This window comes from Capsicum annuum, chromosome 5 (genome assembly GCF_002878395.1).
Source record: "Capsicum annuum cultivar UCD-10X-F1 chromosome 5, UCD10Xv1.1, whole genome shotgun sequence".
NCBI classification, from domain to species: Eukaryota; Viridiplantae; Streptophyta; class Magnoliopsida; order Solanales; family Solanaceae; genus Capsicum; species Capsicum annuum.
The window spans coordinates 154,377,548-154,394,346 of NC_061115.1; the positions used below are offsets into that span (position 1 = coordinate 154,377,548).

The 16,799-nt window shown below is 30.6% G+C and overlaps 1 protein-coding gene across 15 annotated transcripts; it reads left to right on the top strand.

Annotated features, from left to right (window-relative positions):
- The first annotated feature begins 3,612 nt into the window (after positions 1 to 3,612).
- LOC107870589 (protein TWIN LOV 1) lies at positions 3,613 to 11,019 on the top strand. 15 transcript variants are annotated; one of them, XR_007055950.1, is made up of 10 exons: positions 3,616 to 3,808; positions 3,983 to 4,213; positions 4,625 to 4,834; positions 5,079 to 5,220; positions 5,654 to 6,370; positions 6,824 to 6,876; positions 6,961 to 7,018; positions 7,353 to 7,443; positions 8,843 to 8,891; positions 10,096 to 10,447. XR_007055950.1 is itself a non-coding variant. In XM_016717160.2 (7 exons), exons 1-7 carry the CDS (start codon positions 6,500 to 6,502, stop codon positions 10,764 to 10,766), a joined length of 360 nt encoding a protein of 119 aa, XP_016572646.1. In that variant the 5' UTR covers positions 6,377 to 6,499; the 3' UTR covers positions 10,767 to 11,019. The 15 variants fall into 15 exon arrangements, 3 of the variants coding, with proteins under 3 accessions (XP_016572646.1, XP_016572647.1, XP_016572649.1); XR_007055949.1 differs by lacking the exons at positions 3,616 to 3,808; positions 3,983 to 4,213; positions 4,625 to 4,834; ... (1 more) ...; positions 5,654 to 6,370; positions 10,096 to 10,447 and adding exons at positions 6,381 to 6,542; positions 6,659 to 6,738; positions 10,455 to 10,518; positions 10,754 to 10,920; XM_016717160.2 differs by lacking the exons at positions 3,616 to 3,808; positions 3,983 to 4,213; positions 4,625 to 4,834; ... (2 more) ...; positions 7,353 to 7,443; positions 10,096 to 10,447 and adding exons at positions 6,377 to 6,542; positions 6,659 to 6,738; positions 10,455 to 10,518; positions 10,754 to 11,019.
- The last annotated feature ends 5,780 nt before the right edge of the window (positions 11,020 to 16,799 follow it).

Below are 16,799 nucleotides of genomic sequence, written 5' to 3' on the forward strand. Positions count from 1 at the left end.
AGGTTTATTGCTAAATTAAAGAAACTTTAACCATTACAGCCCTTAAATTATGCAAATTAGTTTAATTATTAAATATATTTGTAGGATGTATCTCACGTTAGTTATATGTATCTTCAACGGCTAAAAGGTGGGATTTTCTTAAACTAGATAAAATGTTGGGATTTAGGTAAATATCTGTAAAGATGTCGTTATATAGGTAGCTTTTACTTTTTTTTCTACTATATAGAAAAGGGAGTGTTGGAGCGACCAATGGCAAATCCGTTATTAAGCTCAATATGCATGGAAAATATTAATATCAATAAAATATCTACTACCCTCAACATCATTCTGTAAACCTCCATTATACTTTCACTAGTGAAATTAGTCACGCTTCGCGCGGTGTTAAAAATTAATTATTTTATTTGATCAATTTTATATTCACTTTAGATTTATTATCTAATCGTAATATTATAACCTGTTATAATTATGTTATGAAGAATGTTTTGTTCCATAAAAGAATTTTTTTTTAATTAACATTTTTTAAATGATGGATAATATATTCTTTATCAATAAATTAAAATATATTTTCTAATAACAATTTTATTTCATTTCTATTGCGTATTCAATAAAGTTGAGATTTTAATTTGAAACAATGTACTTATGTGTGTTTATAAATATACTAAGATGGTAAGATAATTTTCTTCTCATTATATATATATACATATATTTCAATAGCATAAATCTCTTTAAGTCGTCAGCACTATATACAGATTAACTTCATATTACAACTACCTTAATATGCATATTGCGATTCGCATCATAAAAAAATCCTGAAAGTTCATATTATAGAAGTTACATATAAAGAACATACACATGAACACTCACACACATACACTTATTTTTTCTACGTTAATTGTAAGGAAATAGACGAAAAAAGAAATAAAAAATTAGTATACAAGTTTTTAAGCTCTTGTTCGGTAGCCTCTTTGACAAACGATCAACCTTCAAAAGTCTATAAAATTTACAATAAAAAAAAATCATGAAATTCATATTATAGAAGTTACATATAGAGAACATAGCCATGAACACTCACACACGCACATACCTATTGCTTTTACGTTAACCATAAGAAAGTGGATGAAAAAATAAATATAAAATTAGTGTATAACTTTTTAAGCTATTGTTTGATAGCCTTTTTGACAAGCGATCAACCTTCAAAAGTCTATAAAATTTACAATAATCAAAAAATCATAAAATTTCATATTATAGAAGTTACATATATAGAATATACTTATGAACACTGACACGCACACACACCTAATTTTTTTATATTAACCATAAGAAAATACACGAAAAAAAATACAAAATTAGTGTATAATTTTTTTAAGTTCTTGTTAGATAGCCTCTCTGACAAACAATCAACCTTCAAATGTCTTCTTAATAAGCTTGAATTTAATACTATAAATAATAATATAAAGAACACTATTTTAGATATAAAACAAAAAGAATATTCTTGAGTATGGATTTTGTGAAACAAAATATTATGACTTTATATAGATGAAAATGGAGGAACATCATAGGTCATCTTAAATTTTATAATTAAATAAATGAAGGTTATGAATATGAAAATTTAAAAGTCATGAAGTTAGTGATATTATTAAGAGTAGATTTTTTTTTGTAATTATATAGAGATATAAATTTTACTTAATACAAATCAATTATATTAATTAGAAAGGAAGATAAAGACAATTAACAAAATATTTAGAGTTTGAAAATTTTAAAAAAATTGAGAGAGAAAAAAAATGGACTTCTTGAACTTAACTAATTGAAGGTTATGAATATAAAAGGTTTAAGAGTTATAGACATTACTAATATTTAAGAGTAGAATTTATTAATTGAATGTATACACTCTTAAGTATATAAATATTTTTATGTGAATTTTCATCAATTACGTATTTTCAGTCTTCTAAAATTTTGATTTTTATATAATATATTCTATAAGTGAAACAATAATTTCATTTTTCTTAAAAGAAAGTAGAGAAAAAGAAAAGATTCCATGAAATTGAATTTATTTTCATGCCTAGTTTTAGTAAGTTTTATACTTGTTTATCATTTATATATATAACACAAATCTAATTATATGAATCTCATATTTTTTATCTTATTTTATCCTTTTCATTTCTCTTTAAACTATAAAATGTGAAAAATCAAAAACTACAATTTCATGAATCAATAAACAACTTTCTTATGAATTAAATGTCATTTAAAAATTCTAAACTAATGTTACATTCTCATATTTTATCAAAAGATTTACTAAAATCGATGTACATAATTGCGGAAGGATCCATAGATACTTTCGTAAGTAGCACACATATACGTTTGCCTTCTTCCTTTGCTTTTACTTTAAAAAATAAACACTCTGGTCTAGACACGTACATAAAAAATTGACATCACCAATGAAAAAAATCAGAAAAATAGTTAACTAAATTAATATAAACTTTTGAAAATGGTATATTGTGAATTGAAGAGGCAAGAAGAACTAACACACATATAAATATAATTTCTCTCAAAAGAATTTTAAACAGTAATAGTTAGATTCTTGTCATCTCAATATCCTATCATTTGTATATCAATCGAGCCTTAAAAGAGTCATAAAAAAATAAACTAAGTGTAGCATGAAACGAAAAAGGACAACTAAATTGTTAACTAAAAGTGCTAAGAGCAGTTGGAGATGTTATATTGTGAATTGAAGAGGAAAGAAGAACTATCACTCATATAAATATAATTTCTCTCAAAAGAATGTTAAACAATAATAATTAGATTCTTGTCATCTCAATATCCTACTTCATTTGTATGTCAATCAAGCCTTAAAAGAGTCAGAAAAAAACAAACTAAGTGTAGCATGAAACGAAAAAGGACAACTAAATTGTTAATTAAAAATGTTAAGAGCAGTTGGAGATGAAGTTTAATAAATCAAAAATATAAAAAATATTGCACTTTGAACTATATCTTGGCCGGTGAGACTTTTCTTTTGTTGCTATATGCTATGTCTCATACCCACGGTGAGATAAGGACAAGAAAAACAGTTATGATAGTAATCTTCTTTTCATCTACAATTAAAATTTTAATAAGATTAAGATTAAAAGAAATACAAGATTGCCAAAAATTAATTAATGGGCACATAACATAAAAGAAAATTGTTCTAATAAAGTAATACATAACTCTTTACAAAAATATAAAAATGTACGAAGTTTGTTAATAGACGATGCACAGAATAAAAGAAATCTACTCTAAAAAAATAAATAAAGCTTAAAGGAGTGATTTTCAAAATGCACGTACCTTTTAAGAAATAATTGTGATTAGATTTTTTCAAGAAACCATTGTTTCACACTATTTAAAGAAAAAATTGTTATTCGATTTTTTAATACAAAATTAAATAATTGGAGGTTATGAATATAAAAGGTTTTAAAGTTATGAATTTTATTAATATTAATTAAGAGTGTAATTTATTATGAATATAGAGAGATGTTTGTTATGAAAATAATTTTTAAAATAAAATAATTGAAGAAAATGAAAGAAAAATTCCCCCCAAAAAAAAAAAAAAGATAAATAGAATCTTTGGTGAAAGAGAGGCACTTTCTTCTACTGCTACAGTGAAAAAAAATTTGTTTTATGGGAAGCAGTGGAAAGCTTAGTGTATGGGAGAGGTAGTGGCCTGATTTTGGAAAATCTTTGTTGATGAGTCAAGATTATTTTATAAGAAGAAGGTTGGGAGGAAAATTTTTGAATGAGCAGTAGATTTATTTTCCTAATTTATTTAAAATTTAAGGTTAGTTTCACCTTCTTAAAGCTTCATTATTTACTTACGTGTCTGTTTCAACTTCAATTAATCTCTTCCACCGTTTTTCTCCACATCTCTAACATTCTTCTCATAAAATTTTCTACTATGAAAAAGTTATTGATGGTTATTGCTAATTCTGGGTTGCACTGAACATGCTATTAGGACATTATTTATTTATAATGGCGTCGATTGCACCGCCGGTGACATTCCGAGTTTCGTACCTCAACTACCTGGATTTTTCTGAGCTTCGTATCTCAACCTGAACTATTCGATTTTTTGAGTTTCCACCATTCCACATCAGCAACATCTGTCATCGGAAAAATCACCAGAGAAGTCGCGAGTGGCGTTCTGCGAAAGCATCAAAAGAGATGGCATGGGAACCGTTACATTCAGGTCCATGGAATTCAGTTGTACCCATATGGAGAGATGCATATTGTAATATAAAACCCCCATTTTCGCAATCCTATTTGCATTATGTAATTAATGGGTTTAGGTTATTCATGGAATGCCCTGATGAAGGAGTGTGATCCAAATCTTAAGTTATACACCATTTTTGTCTATTCGGTTTGAGTACCTCTTTAAATTTTCATTTATAGCATTTTGGTTTATTTTTCCCAGTTGTTTTTTCTATTGAAAAATTTGAATGCAGCTTACGAATTAAATCAGTGAATACATGTTTTCTAGACGAGCTTATAAGTGAGATCCTCTAAGCTTTCAAATAGTTGAGGTGGTCTAGCATTTACTTGAGTGCTAACAATGTAGTGAGATGATATGTGTGGTTATTTATTTCTTTTGACTTTGCAGGTGCAGCAGTTGTTACCTAGGAAGTCACTGTCTTGTAAGTTAGTAGGGAAAAGGCCAGGCTTATTGTTGGAGGCATTCCCGAAAGACCATTATTTATCAGGATCCCCAATGGTCATCAGAGATTCCATGGATCAATGGCCTGCTAAGAATAAGTGGAATGACATGAATTACCTTAGAAAGGTTGCTGGCTTCCGTACGGTCCCCATTGAGGTGATTAATTTATTCATGTTGTTATTTCAATTTAGCTGAACTCTATATCTGTTGCATAGTCCAACCATATCAAAAAGGTAAGTCCTTTTTTTAAGCAACTGATCAAGAACACAAGTCCTTATAATCTGTTTTGTCCATGCAAGTATATATAAAGAAAATAGGAGATAGAATTACTTCACACATTGATTGATTTGACTGCACATTTTGTCGTTTGAGGAGAGTGAGCATTGTGAATTTGTTTTAGCCATCCAGAGTTGGACTAAATTTATGCCAAGATGGAGCTGGCTGTAGAGAGTCTGTGCTTAGGTGTTATAGAAGGGAAGTCTACTCCATGAGCATGGAACGGGAGCTGCCTGTTACATTGGGTTCAAGCTTGGAATTCACAGGTACATTTTGATTGAAATATATCTTCTTGTAGATATATGTAAGCTTTTGTCATTTTCCCTCTCTTCACCATGATCGATTATGTGAAATGGTTTTGCAAACTCTGTTTTTTCATACAGGCTGTGTGGTTATAGTACCCAAATACTCGTATTGTGCCAACTGTACAATTCGTACTACATAAGCAGAATAGCTACACACTCTATAAAAAGAGGCTCGATAAGCTCATGTGATTGTAGGGATATTTTCTTGTCATTGGAAAACTATAATTTAGGCTTATCTAGACTTGGCTATCTTTGTTCTTCGTTGAAGCTTATTTTGTGTTGTCAAAATAATGAAAACATAATATATTCATGAACAGTTAATTTAGCCCTCGTAAGAAGAATGGATTTGAATAAGATTAAATGGGGCTGTGGTGCCTAAATAAAAGGAATTCAGATATGCAGATTCAATTTCAGGAGAATAGGATGATCGATGAAGATGTAACATTTCGGCTTGCACGACGTCTCCTTCCATTTGCTCCAGCTATGAAAGAAAAGAATGGGCGCAACACTTTATTCTCTTCTACCGCTCTTTGCTTACTTCTGGCCTTCCCGAACTCCTACACGGGGGGAGTCAGATCTTGGAGTAAGCTCCTTTCCATGGGCAATCTACTCAAGAGTTTAGGCCCCTAATTCGGTCTATGTCTGAGCTGCTGCCGTACTCAAAGGCGAGGGGCTCCAAAAGTGGATGCGATCGGCCTCAGAGGAGAGGGGAGGCAACTTGAGATTCTAGGCAAAGTGCTTTCATATAGGATTCGAATAGGATGGACGAAACAGAGGAGTATCACGAGAGTGTTGTGAGATAAGACAATACCTAACTCTTTCCCAATACTTATGTATATTCATCCTATTCTTATTGCTTATTCTAAAAATGATTGACGTTTTCCACAAACCTGTCTTTCACAGGAGTCGATGTAGAGGGGCCTTGTGTTGCAAGTGATCTTGAGAAGAGAAAAGCCACTGTTGTTGTAAAAAACATATTGACTGTGCTGTGACACAACGGTGAATCAACAGGCGGACTGGTCGGTGGGAAGAGAATCTCTCCATCTGGGATGGGTCTGCTCGGACCATCCTTAAATATATCTCTTTGTATAATCAAACAAAGCTTTATATTGTGAGTTTTTCTTTTGTAATTCTTCACTTTTTCATTTTTACAATTGATACAATTTTCGGTTCTAGATAGTTTTGACACTTTTGGCATGGTCTTTCTATAACTTGTATAATCGATGCCAACTTACCTGACATGCCAATTGTCTTTGCAAGTGATACCTTTCTTAAATTAACAGGTATTTAAGATGATGTTAATTTATAATGAATTTTTTTTTGTTAAATGAGAGGTATTCATCCTTGTTTAACTGATAGTTGTTAACTGGAATGTTTCTTTTCATCCCATTCTTGATAGGCTTTTCCAAAGATGAAGTTTTGGGCTATAACTGTAGATCTTTAAGTGTGATAAACACAGATTCAAGCTCACAATTTTGTGTAATTTTCTCTTATAATTAGCTCTTATTTGCCCAAGTATGGTTCCATGTGATCTAATTCCAACTTTTGATTTCTCTCTTTGCAGATGAAAGAATGCATCCAGAACGAGCTACCACGTACAGTACGCATGTATTACAGGTTGGCTCCTGGCCCTGCAAGTTATTTATTTAGACACAGTGTTACTTCTCTAGATTCAAGTCTCTTGTTGTTAATTTGTTTCAGAAAAGATGGAACCTCATTTTGGCTTCACATTTCACCTGTACGGAATGCTTCAGGAAAGGTAATACTTAACAATAATTCGCTGAATATCGTGTCATATCATCAAAATCTTCAAATGCCTATTTAAATTGAGCTTTTTCTTGCCGTATTCCTTATCAGCGACTTATTTCTTTGAGGATTTCAGCCTATTCTTTTGATGTATCCATTTGAAGATTTGAGATAGTCTAAGATGCTTCAAATGCGATATTGATTCTCAGACATCAAGAGAAGCATATGAAAATTGTATCTTACTTTGCTTCAAGGCTAGGCTAGCAAATGATATTTTGTCATAATTGAATGTCACCTATAGGCTGGATGAGTTTCAATACTCTCAAGATCTTCACTATGTTGCGCAGGTTAAGAAATTGGAGATTGGCGCATTGGTCTTTATTAGTGGTGTAGTCCGTGTCAAAATTTTGAAATTTGAACAGGCGAGAATCCGACATGGTAATTATCCTACATGGCTGCTAACAGATTTTTCTATCTAGAAAACATGGTGGTAGATAGAATCACTTTAACCACTTCAAAGGATTTGGAATAATGAGTTTATACTAAATGACTCATTTTTGTATTGCCTATATATGTACGATACTATACTGTAACTGGTAAAGTTGCTGCCATGTGACCAGGAGGTCACAAGTTCATGTCTTGGTAGCTTTAGTGCACCGGGCTGCTCTCATTTGTGTACCATAACAATTAAACACCTGAAAATGGAGTTGGACAAGGTACTTTCTACATATAAAGATATCTTTAGTCTTTGCCAATTATGTGCAACGTATATTTCTTCTAGGAAGTAACCAGAATCGTGGCACTCTACATGTGTGGCCCGTTTCTTCCCAAGCCATTTTCTATTTTTCAATTCAATTGTTAGATACTAAAAAATAGTCTGGTAAGAAAATCTTTCAACCAAAGTTCGACGAAAAAGGGTACAAAGAGTCAAGAGATGTTAAAAGTATGGTTACTGATTGGAAAAAAAAGGGTATTCGACTTTGCGCTTTTATAAATAATAGGTAGTTGCATCAACTGAGTAAGTTATTTAATGGCATATGGGATTATAAGTAGTATAGAATCTACTTCATGTTTCTTGTAACAATCATTTGCCATGAACCCAGCCTCAGGCAGGGCAACTGTTTATCATTGTCAAAGTACAGACCAAATTTGCATTAGCTATTTATTGGTTGGTTTCTTCTTGATTTTGAAAGAAGTTGTTGATTTTAGGAAGTAAACCAAATTAATATCCAATTTTTTTTTCGTATATCTCTACTTCATTTGAGGTTGTGGTATGGACTGTGTACACTTCACCCTCTCCAGACCCCACTTGGTGGAAATACAATGGGTATGTTGTTGTCAACAAACATGAAGTATAAAGTAGTAATATTCTCCTGGCAGTAGAAGCAGTAGAATTTTGCACTCTTTTATTCTTCATGGTTGATTTCTAAATTATTTGGACGGCACATGAATAGGAACATCTTCATCTCTCACTTTTAGTAATTTTACTTTCTAGAGACTCAGTTTTTGATATATTACACTTACTTACTGGACTCTAGTACTTTGGTTACTCCTGAAAATTAAGAAAATTATAGTTAATAGAACATGTAGCTGCAGTACATTAAAATGAAACTAAGAGTGCTTATGAGTATTTCTTTATAGTATTTATATTAAATAGTAATATTACAAGTAAACTATTGCATTAGCTCCTGAGACCCCTATTCATGCTTGTGTGTATCATATGGATATAATCTTTTACATTAGTTTCAGATATTAAGTCCAAAAATATTTCATAATAATATGCTTGTCAAGTATTATGATATTTCACTTAGAAACTTGAAGTTCTCTTCTGGTGCAGGTTGGTCTTGTTTCTAATTATGATTTATTGGCTCTGGACTCTGAATCAGGTATGAATTATAGTTTTGATGCAAGTTTGATACATTGGTTTTACACCTATATTTTATTACGATCCTTTCAATAAGACATCGAACCTTTTTGGTTTTACACCCATATTTTATTAGGATCCTTTCAACAGGACATGGAACCTTTTGGTATATATGTTGTTCACTTTTTTCTACGATAAAGAAAATACCCATATTTTATTAGGATCCTTTCAACAAGACGTGGAACCTTTTTGGTTTTACACCCATATTTTATTAGGATCCTTTCAACAAGACATGGAACCTTTTGGCATCTGTGGTGTTCACTTTTTTTCTGCCATAAGGAAAATTGGAACTTTTTACTTGTAACATATTATATATATCCATCTGAAGACTGATCATAGTGTTTTAAGTTGGATTCTAAAGTTGTCCATTAGTTGGGAGTCCTCGTGCTCCTGGTAAAGCATTATTTTCAGAGGAGAACAAGTGCATCTCTTGCACTTTCTCTTAGGTACAAGAGGAGCTGATGCAAACATGTTGAAGAGTAGCTCATAGAACACCTGTGGAGAAAGGAAACAACAAAAATAATTGTGTAGCTGCTTTAGACATAAAATCAAATATCTTGGATTCATTATAGTTCTCTAATAGCACGTGTCATTTATATGAATCACATATTGTACAAAGTATTAACCATAAAAAGGGAAAATAAAGGATTGCACCTTACAAATTCACCTTCTCAAAAAGAAGGAAGATTATAATAAGTTAGAAAACACATTCTCAAAACTAAATGAACAATTAAGGTGAGAACTGTACTCAAAATTTTACAAGCAGAATCAGATTTGACAATCAATGTCTTCAAATGTGGAAATTCTTTTTTCCTGTTGCTCTACATTTCCCTTTCAATTGCTAAAAGAGGACCTTATATTGCAAGTATCACCTGAAAAATCTACAACGTCAATTCATATGAGATGTTTGGTTGGGACAAGATGTATGGGATAACTCATTCGGGATTAGTTATCCTGGATTGTAGTGTTATTTTTATCCCTTTTTAAGGCTGGGATAACTAATCCCGGGATACGTATTCTAACCAAATGACCCATGTATTCTAATGGAAGTTTGGTCTCAAGTACTTTTGAGGTAAAATCTAAATTTAATGCACTATTCCAATATATTAAGAGTCTTCTCCCATTTGGACGGTAAGATATGCTTTTTGTGGTTGTACTATTTTCAGACCTAAACTGTTGAGGAGTACAGGAAATACATAACTGTCACTACTTTGTAAAGGTTGGATATGTGCAAACGAGCAACTTGCTTTGGATCTTAGGGTTAGGCTTATTTTAGAGTTATCTCATTTATTTCATCCTTCACTACTATGTTCTTGTTAGCCGTGTTAACTGAATAGCTAATTGTTTGGCTTGTTTAATGCAATTGACTGTAGTCCATCGAGGAAATATGTGAGTGCATTGTTCCTTTCTTTATCCACCATTTTATACTTACAACTACCTCATGCCAATGTCCACTTGATTATATATTCATTTTTACTTTGCTTTTGTAGTTACTCTTCCTAGTTTTTATTTTCAATATTTGTAGAGATTGGACATTATTGCGCGTTAACTTCGTTTTCCAAACAATCAGTTTCTGACTACAAAAACCTGTAAGTTGAACGCTAAATATAGATTGTGTTATATTATTACAGTAGCAGTCTCTTATCATCTAATTGAACATGCACATCTCTAGAATAAGGGTACAAGAAAAATGTATAAAAAACAACTTTTATCTTGAGTGACTTAAATAATGCTAGCAACTTATGTGCTTGTGTTTCAAACTTCTACATTGCTTGTGTTTACTATCTAACTGTTCCTCCATTTTCCGCTTTGTTTTTCTTACAGGTTTACACTTTGAATATTCCTATTTGTCGTCTGTTGCTGCTCCACACTACAAAGAAGACTAAATACCTTCCCACTTTGTAAATAGTAAGGATTGTAAATATGTATGTAATGTAAACAATACGTAAATGAACGTTTATCAATTCTATAATATTTATATGTAAATAACATATATGTCTAAGCTGACAAAAATATTTTAACGTTGGGCCTGTGCCATCACTATTTAGTATTATTATATAGAAGAGTGAGGTGGAGGACGATCAAGGATATATTTGTAATTTCACATCTAATGCTACAATCATTTGTCAATAGTAATATCAACAAAGAACCCCATTAACCATTTTTTTTCTAGCTTATGTATCTACATTTTCTAAGTAGACGCTTATGTATCTACATTTTCTAAGTAGACTCATTATGTGGCTAATAACATTTTTCTTTCAAGTCCAACTTATTCAATCACATTATTTATGAAGTAATATTTTAAATAAATTTAAATTTATAATTTGAATCTCCTTTCACGAAATATTAGATTGTTTATATAGAATTAAAATTATTTTTATTTTTATGCGAAAATGTTGAATTTTTTTCTTCAAATTTTCTAAGTAAAAATTTTGACTCCGCTAAAATTTTCAATACTTCAAACTTTTAACATTTTAGCTTTTTGCTAAAAAAAAAAAATACTATCACACATGGACAAATGAACTTGACGGGTTAAAATTTAAATTAGTTAACACGAAATATTAGATTGTTTAGATAGAATTAAAATTATTTTTTTATTTTTATGTGGCAATATTGAATTTGTTTTCTTCATATATTTATTTTCTTATATTTTAAACTTTCTAAGTAAAAGTTCTGACTCAGCTAAAATTTTTAATACTCTAAACTTTTAATATTTTAATTTTTTTGCTCAAAAAATACTACCACGCATGAACTTGATGGGTTAAAATTTAAAGTTGTTAACCTATTTAAATTTTTATCTAATATATATATATATATATATATATATATATAAAGGAGAGTTGAGGACGACCAAGAGTAGTTTTGAAATTTCAAATCTATTTTAATAATTAAGGATATTTTTGATATTTCATATCTATTTTATTATTATAATAATTGTACAAAAATATCTTTTCATGCTTCTACTTCTCTACCACATGTGAATATCTATTCATGTGGCTATAGTTGAACCACATGCACATTGTAATATATTTTATATCTATTTCATTGTATGTATAAATGTCAAAAAAATCCGTCAAAATTTATATTTTCTTCGTTTTATTTTACTAGTCGGCCATTTTCTTTTAAATCAGTCCCAAAAAAAAGTCAACTTTTCTTATTTGACAACTATTTTATGTCATTATTTTTATTTTTTTATTTGTCCCGCTTAATAAGAAAAGACAATTAAAAAGTAAACATTAATGTGATTTTAACAATTTTGTAAATCTTATGAATTCATTATTCTTTTCTTAAAATTTGTGCCCGATAAAATGGCAATAAATAAAATATTCCCCCATTCGTATTTGTTGGCCCCTGTGGACTTGACACACCCATTAAGAAAATATTTATTAGGGATTTATTTTATCAAATTAGCCTTGTTAATTATGCTTTGCAAAAATATAATTTGAGTATATACAATTTGTTTAGTCATTTATTAATAAGGATATTATTGAATGAACATATTAAAATCCTCTTGAATTCATTAAAGAGACAACTTGAAATAAATATTTTTAGAAAGAGGGCTAAGTAAAATGAAAGGGAGGGAGTAGGACGGAGGAGTTATTGCTTTACCATACAAATATCTATTCATGTGGTTATTGTTTTCACTACATGGACATTAAATGACATTACAAGATGATGGTTCTAGAATAATAAAATAATAAACTAATGATTATAGCTTCTAGAATTGACATTTCTACAATAAAATAGACGACTTAAATAAATAGGCAAAAGTGTTTTATATTACACAATAATCTACTCTCATCAATTCTCAATTCTCACACATCTGTATGTAAGTTTCTCTACCTTCTCATTCATTTTTTTTTTTAAATATTTATTTATTCCTTCAACAAGCTATAATTTTTTTTTATGTTTTCTTAGTAAATATGTTTTTTTTTGGTAGAATGGATAATTAAAATTTAATTTCAGCATATGTTTTTAGAAAATTTTATTTGTATTGTGTATTTTGCTCTTCGAGAACGAGGTTCATGTGTTGGTTGAAAGCCATGAATTTTTCAATCAGTTGACAAGTGTTTTATCCCTTTTTAACTCGAAGAGTTGGAAAACATTGATTTCGATTTTTAAAACTATTTTGAAACTTTAAAGAAAATTTCGAAACAAATAGAGTTGCTACTCAATTTATTGGAAAAGAAATTAAGAAATTTTTTAAGGAAAATCCTAAGTCTTAAAACAGAAAAAGACTTAGGCTTTTAAGAAAATCCCGGATAAGACGTTCTTATTAACGTCTTAGGAAGGTTTTTAAGGCACCTAAAATATCCGCTAACTTGCGATTATCTGGACTATTTGAAAACCACCTTTGACTAACTCTGAAAACGAGAAGTTAATTTTTGAAAAGAAAGTGATTTTATGAAAAAGACTTGTATAAAATAAATTTTGGCGACTTAGTAGGGAATTTAACTAAATCTAAGTAAATTAATAACAACTAGCACAAAAAAGGGGAAGGGGAAAACTAGAAAACTTAGGTCATTAGGCCCAAATCAATAAATCTGTCCTAAGCTAATTTAGGCTTTCGGCCTATCATTACCTATCCTAATTTAAATATTAGGCATTGGGCCCGTTACCTGTCCCAAACTATATTTTCGAGCTCTTTTGACCCAAAATCTGCTTCACCTATGTTAGTTTACAATTGTGGCTTCGAGGCCCCAAATGAATGAATTAAGAAGTAAATAAGTAAATGAAGACAAGTAAAACGATAATAAACAAATGAGACTTTTCGAGTCTCTTGGCTACTTTAACAATGAGTTTTTTTCCCATTTTCCTTCTTCTTCCATTTTCTTGCACCCGCACGCCATATAATCTAGTTTTGGACTTAATCTTTGAAAAGGTGGGCCTCATTGGCCCATTGTGAAATGCAAAAGGAGAGGAGTTCATTTGGAGTCGAGATATCTTTTGCATGCAAAGAAAAGATAAGAAAATTAATATACGTTCAAGGCATAAAGGTGATATATTTCAAAGCAAAAGAAAATATCAAGAACCAATCTTTGAATGACAATGATAAACACACTTGCACATGTATAACAAGAATGAGAGTCAACAGATAAAAATGCAAAGCAAAGACTCCCACTTACATGTCTCATGATTTATGTTCATATTAAGAATGAACAAAGGTAAAAGTAAGAAGGCCATATTCAATAAATTAATGCGAGAACAAACAACGTAAGCTTGCAAAAGTAAATGTATGAGACAATAAGAAAAATACCCAAGAATTCTAAAATTAAACAAACATAGACACTAATCCATATAATAAAAGAAAATAAAGGCTAACTTTTCAAGAAAGAAAATCTTTAAATTTCAATTAAGGTGACATTAACGAAGATTCATCCATCTAAATTACAACCAATATTTTAGGGAAAAATATGTAACGACCTATGGTTTATATTTTTAAGACATCGTTGATTCGCTTTTGATATTATGAATCAAAGACAGACATGAATCAAGTTTTTACACACCCAAAGAGAACATATAACAATTTGGAGTAAGAAAATTTGAATAAAAGTTTAGCATCTCTAAAAGTGAAATTAGCATATCTAAAAGTGAAATATCGTTCAACAATCATACTATGCATGACTTGAAAATATCTAAATAATTCTATTTAGCCACAAAAGTCCAAAATTTCTCATCATTTTGACAAGACAATATGCGAACAAAAGAGGAATAAACATCTTGGATGGAAAATAAAGCTAGCACTTCATCTCTTATATGAGGATTTTGAAATCCAATAAAATAATTAGCAAGCAAATGACAAATTCTTGACTTAACCAATTAATATTTTTATTAAGGTGAAACAAACAATAGTAACTATTTTCCAACATAAAAGAAATAACTTTACAAGCTAAAACAAACGTATCTACTAACAATGAATTTAAACATGACATGAGTACGTCTTTTGAGCAAAGATCAAAACTTTATACATAATAATCAAAGAATAAATTCAAAAGGCAAAATAATTAATATTAACTATTCTTTTCAACATAAAAGAAATAACTTTACATGCTAAAAACAAACATATCCATTAACAATGAGACGTTTTTTAAGCAAAGATTAAAACTTTATCCATAATAATCAAAGAATAAATTCAAAGAAATACGTTCAACGATGGTTAGATCATTTTTATTCTATGAATGTAAAAATAACCATAATATTGATACCATAACATTCTATGGCCTTTAAGGCTGTCTACAACAAACAATCTCAACAAACACAATTACAACTACGAAATACGAAGAAAAGGAGATGAAGAAGAAAACAATAGTAAAACTAAAAAGAAAAAGGTGTGTTTACCTTTTTTGGGCAGTAAAACGGGACTTCAAGCTTTCTTTAGAGTCTTGATCACCACCGGAAAGCAATTTTTCAAGAACCCCGATTAGACTACCGCTTGAATTTTTGTACTAAAGAAAAGAAATTTAATTATTTGCTCAAAAGTTTTTCCACTCTTTGAGACTTTTTTTTCCTCTTTGAAACTTGCTTTTTCCATCAAAATAGTGGTAGTATTTATAGAAAAGGATGGGGATCCAATTCTATTAATTCACCAATATGAGAGAAAGTATTTAGGAGTGTTTTTGGAATTTTAGAAATTGAAGATAAGGTGAGGTGGAAGATAAGGAGGGGAAAATTATATAATGTAGTATAATTTTTGAATTTCAAAATTGAAAAAAGAACAAGGTTGAGGGGAAAATTGTACAATGTAGTACAATTTTTGAATTTCAGAATTTGAATTTAGAAAAAGAACAAGGTTGGGTGAATTGTATAATGTAGTAAAAATTTTGAATTTCAAAATATGAAGTTGGAAAAAGGACAAGTTTGAGGGGGAATTGTACAATGTAGTTGTCATGACCTAAAAAACCAGGGACATGATGGCACTTGTCTCGGCGTACCTTGACAAGTAAGCCTATCATCCAAACTGATACGAAAAGAGAAAAAGAAGTCGAACCATATAAATAATCATAACAATGCGGAAAGAAGTTATCCAAAATACCCATCATGCCCAAAACCAACTGTCAATAGTGTAAGAACTACTAATACAATCCAAGAGTCAAATACATCAAAAAAATCCATAAAGGAATAATAATTGTCTCTGAATACTAATAAAGACATAAATACTATAGAAAGATAGAGGTGAACTTCGGATGCATGAATGTCCAGCGACTACCTTGGAAGCTCCAACAATCACCCGAGTCAATCAAGCTGAAGCGCACTCGAGCTAGGACCTACATCGAAAGGGCGCAGTAGGCATGAGTATGGTCCACTTGTATTCAGTAGGTATCATAGGCCAACCAAGCAAAGTAGTAAATAAACCAAACAAAATATACACTAAGGGCACGTCACCTACAATCAGAAAATATCCCACAACGGTAGCCCACACCGCTTGCACTAACAGTTCTAATAAATCTCACATATATTACAACAACAGACCAAGATATAGAACACAAGTATACATTATGTCACATATAAATAGAACAAGAGAGAGAATATATAGATACAAGATCATCAAATACAAATAAAAGAAGGTAAGACAAATACATACATGACAAGTCAATAGTCAATACAACACAACATAAACACAATAAATTAAGTGCAATATATATATGATGATGATGATGATGATGCAAGAGGTCGTCGCACAATCCCCGTATATATCTACGGAGGCAAGCCTCCCAACGCAGGACCAATGGGGGGTTCGTCAACCCGTATACAATCCATATATCTAATATCTCCTTTCCATCACATCCCTGAGAAAGGGTTTTATAAGGTGTTGCAATATCTTTTAAAAAAGGTGTTGCCAGTGTTTCTCAGATGTTGTCACGGTGGTACC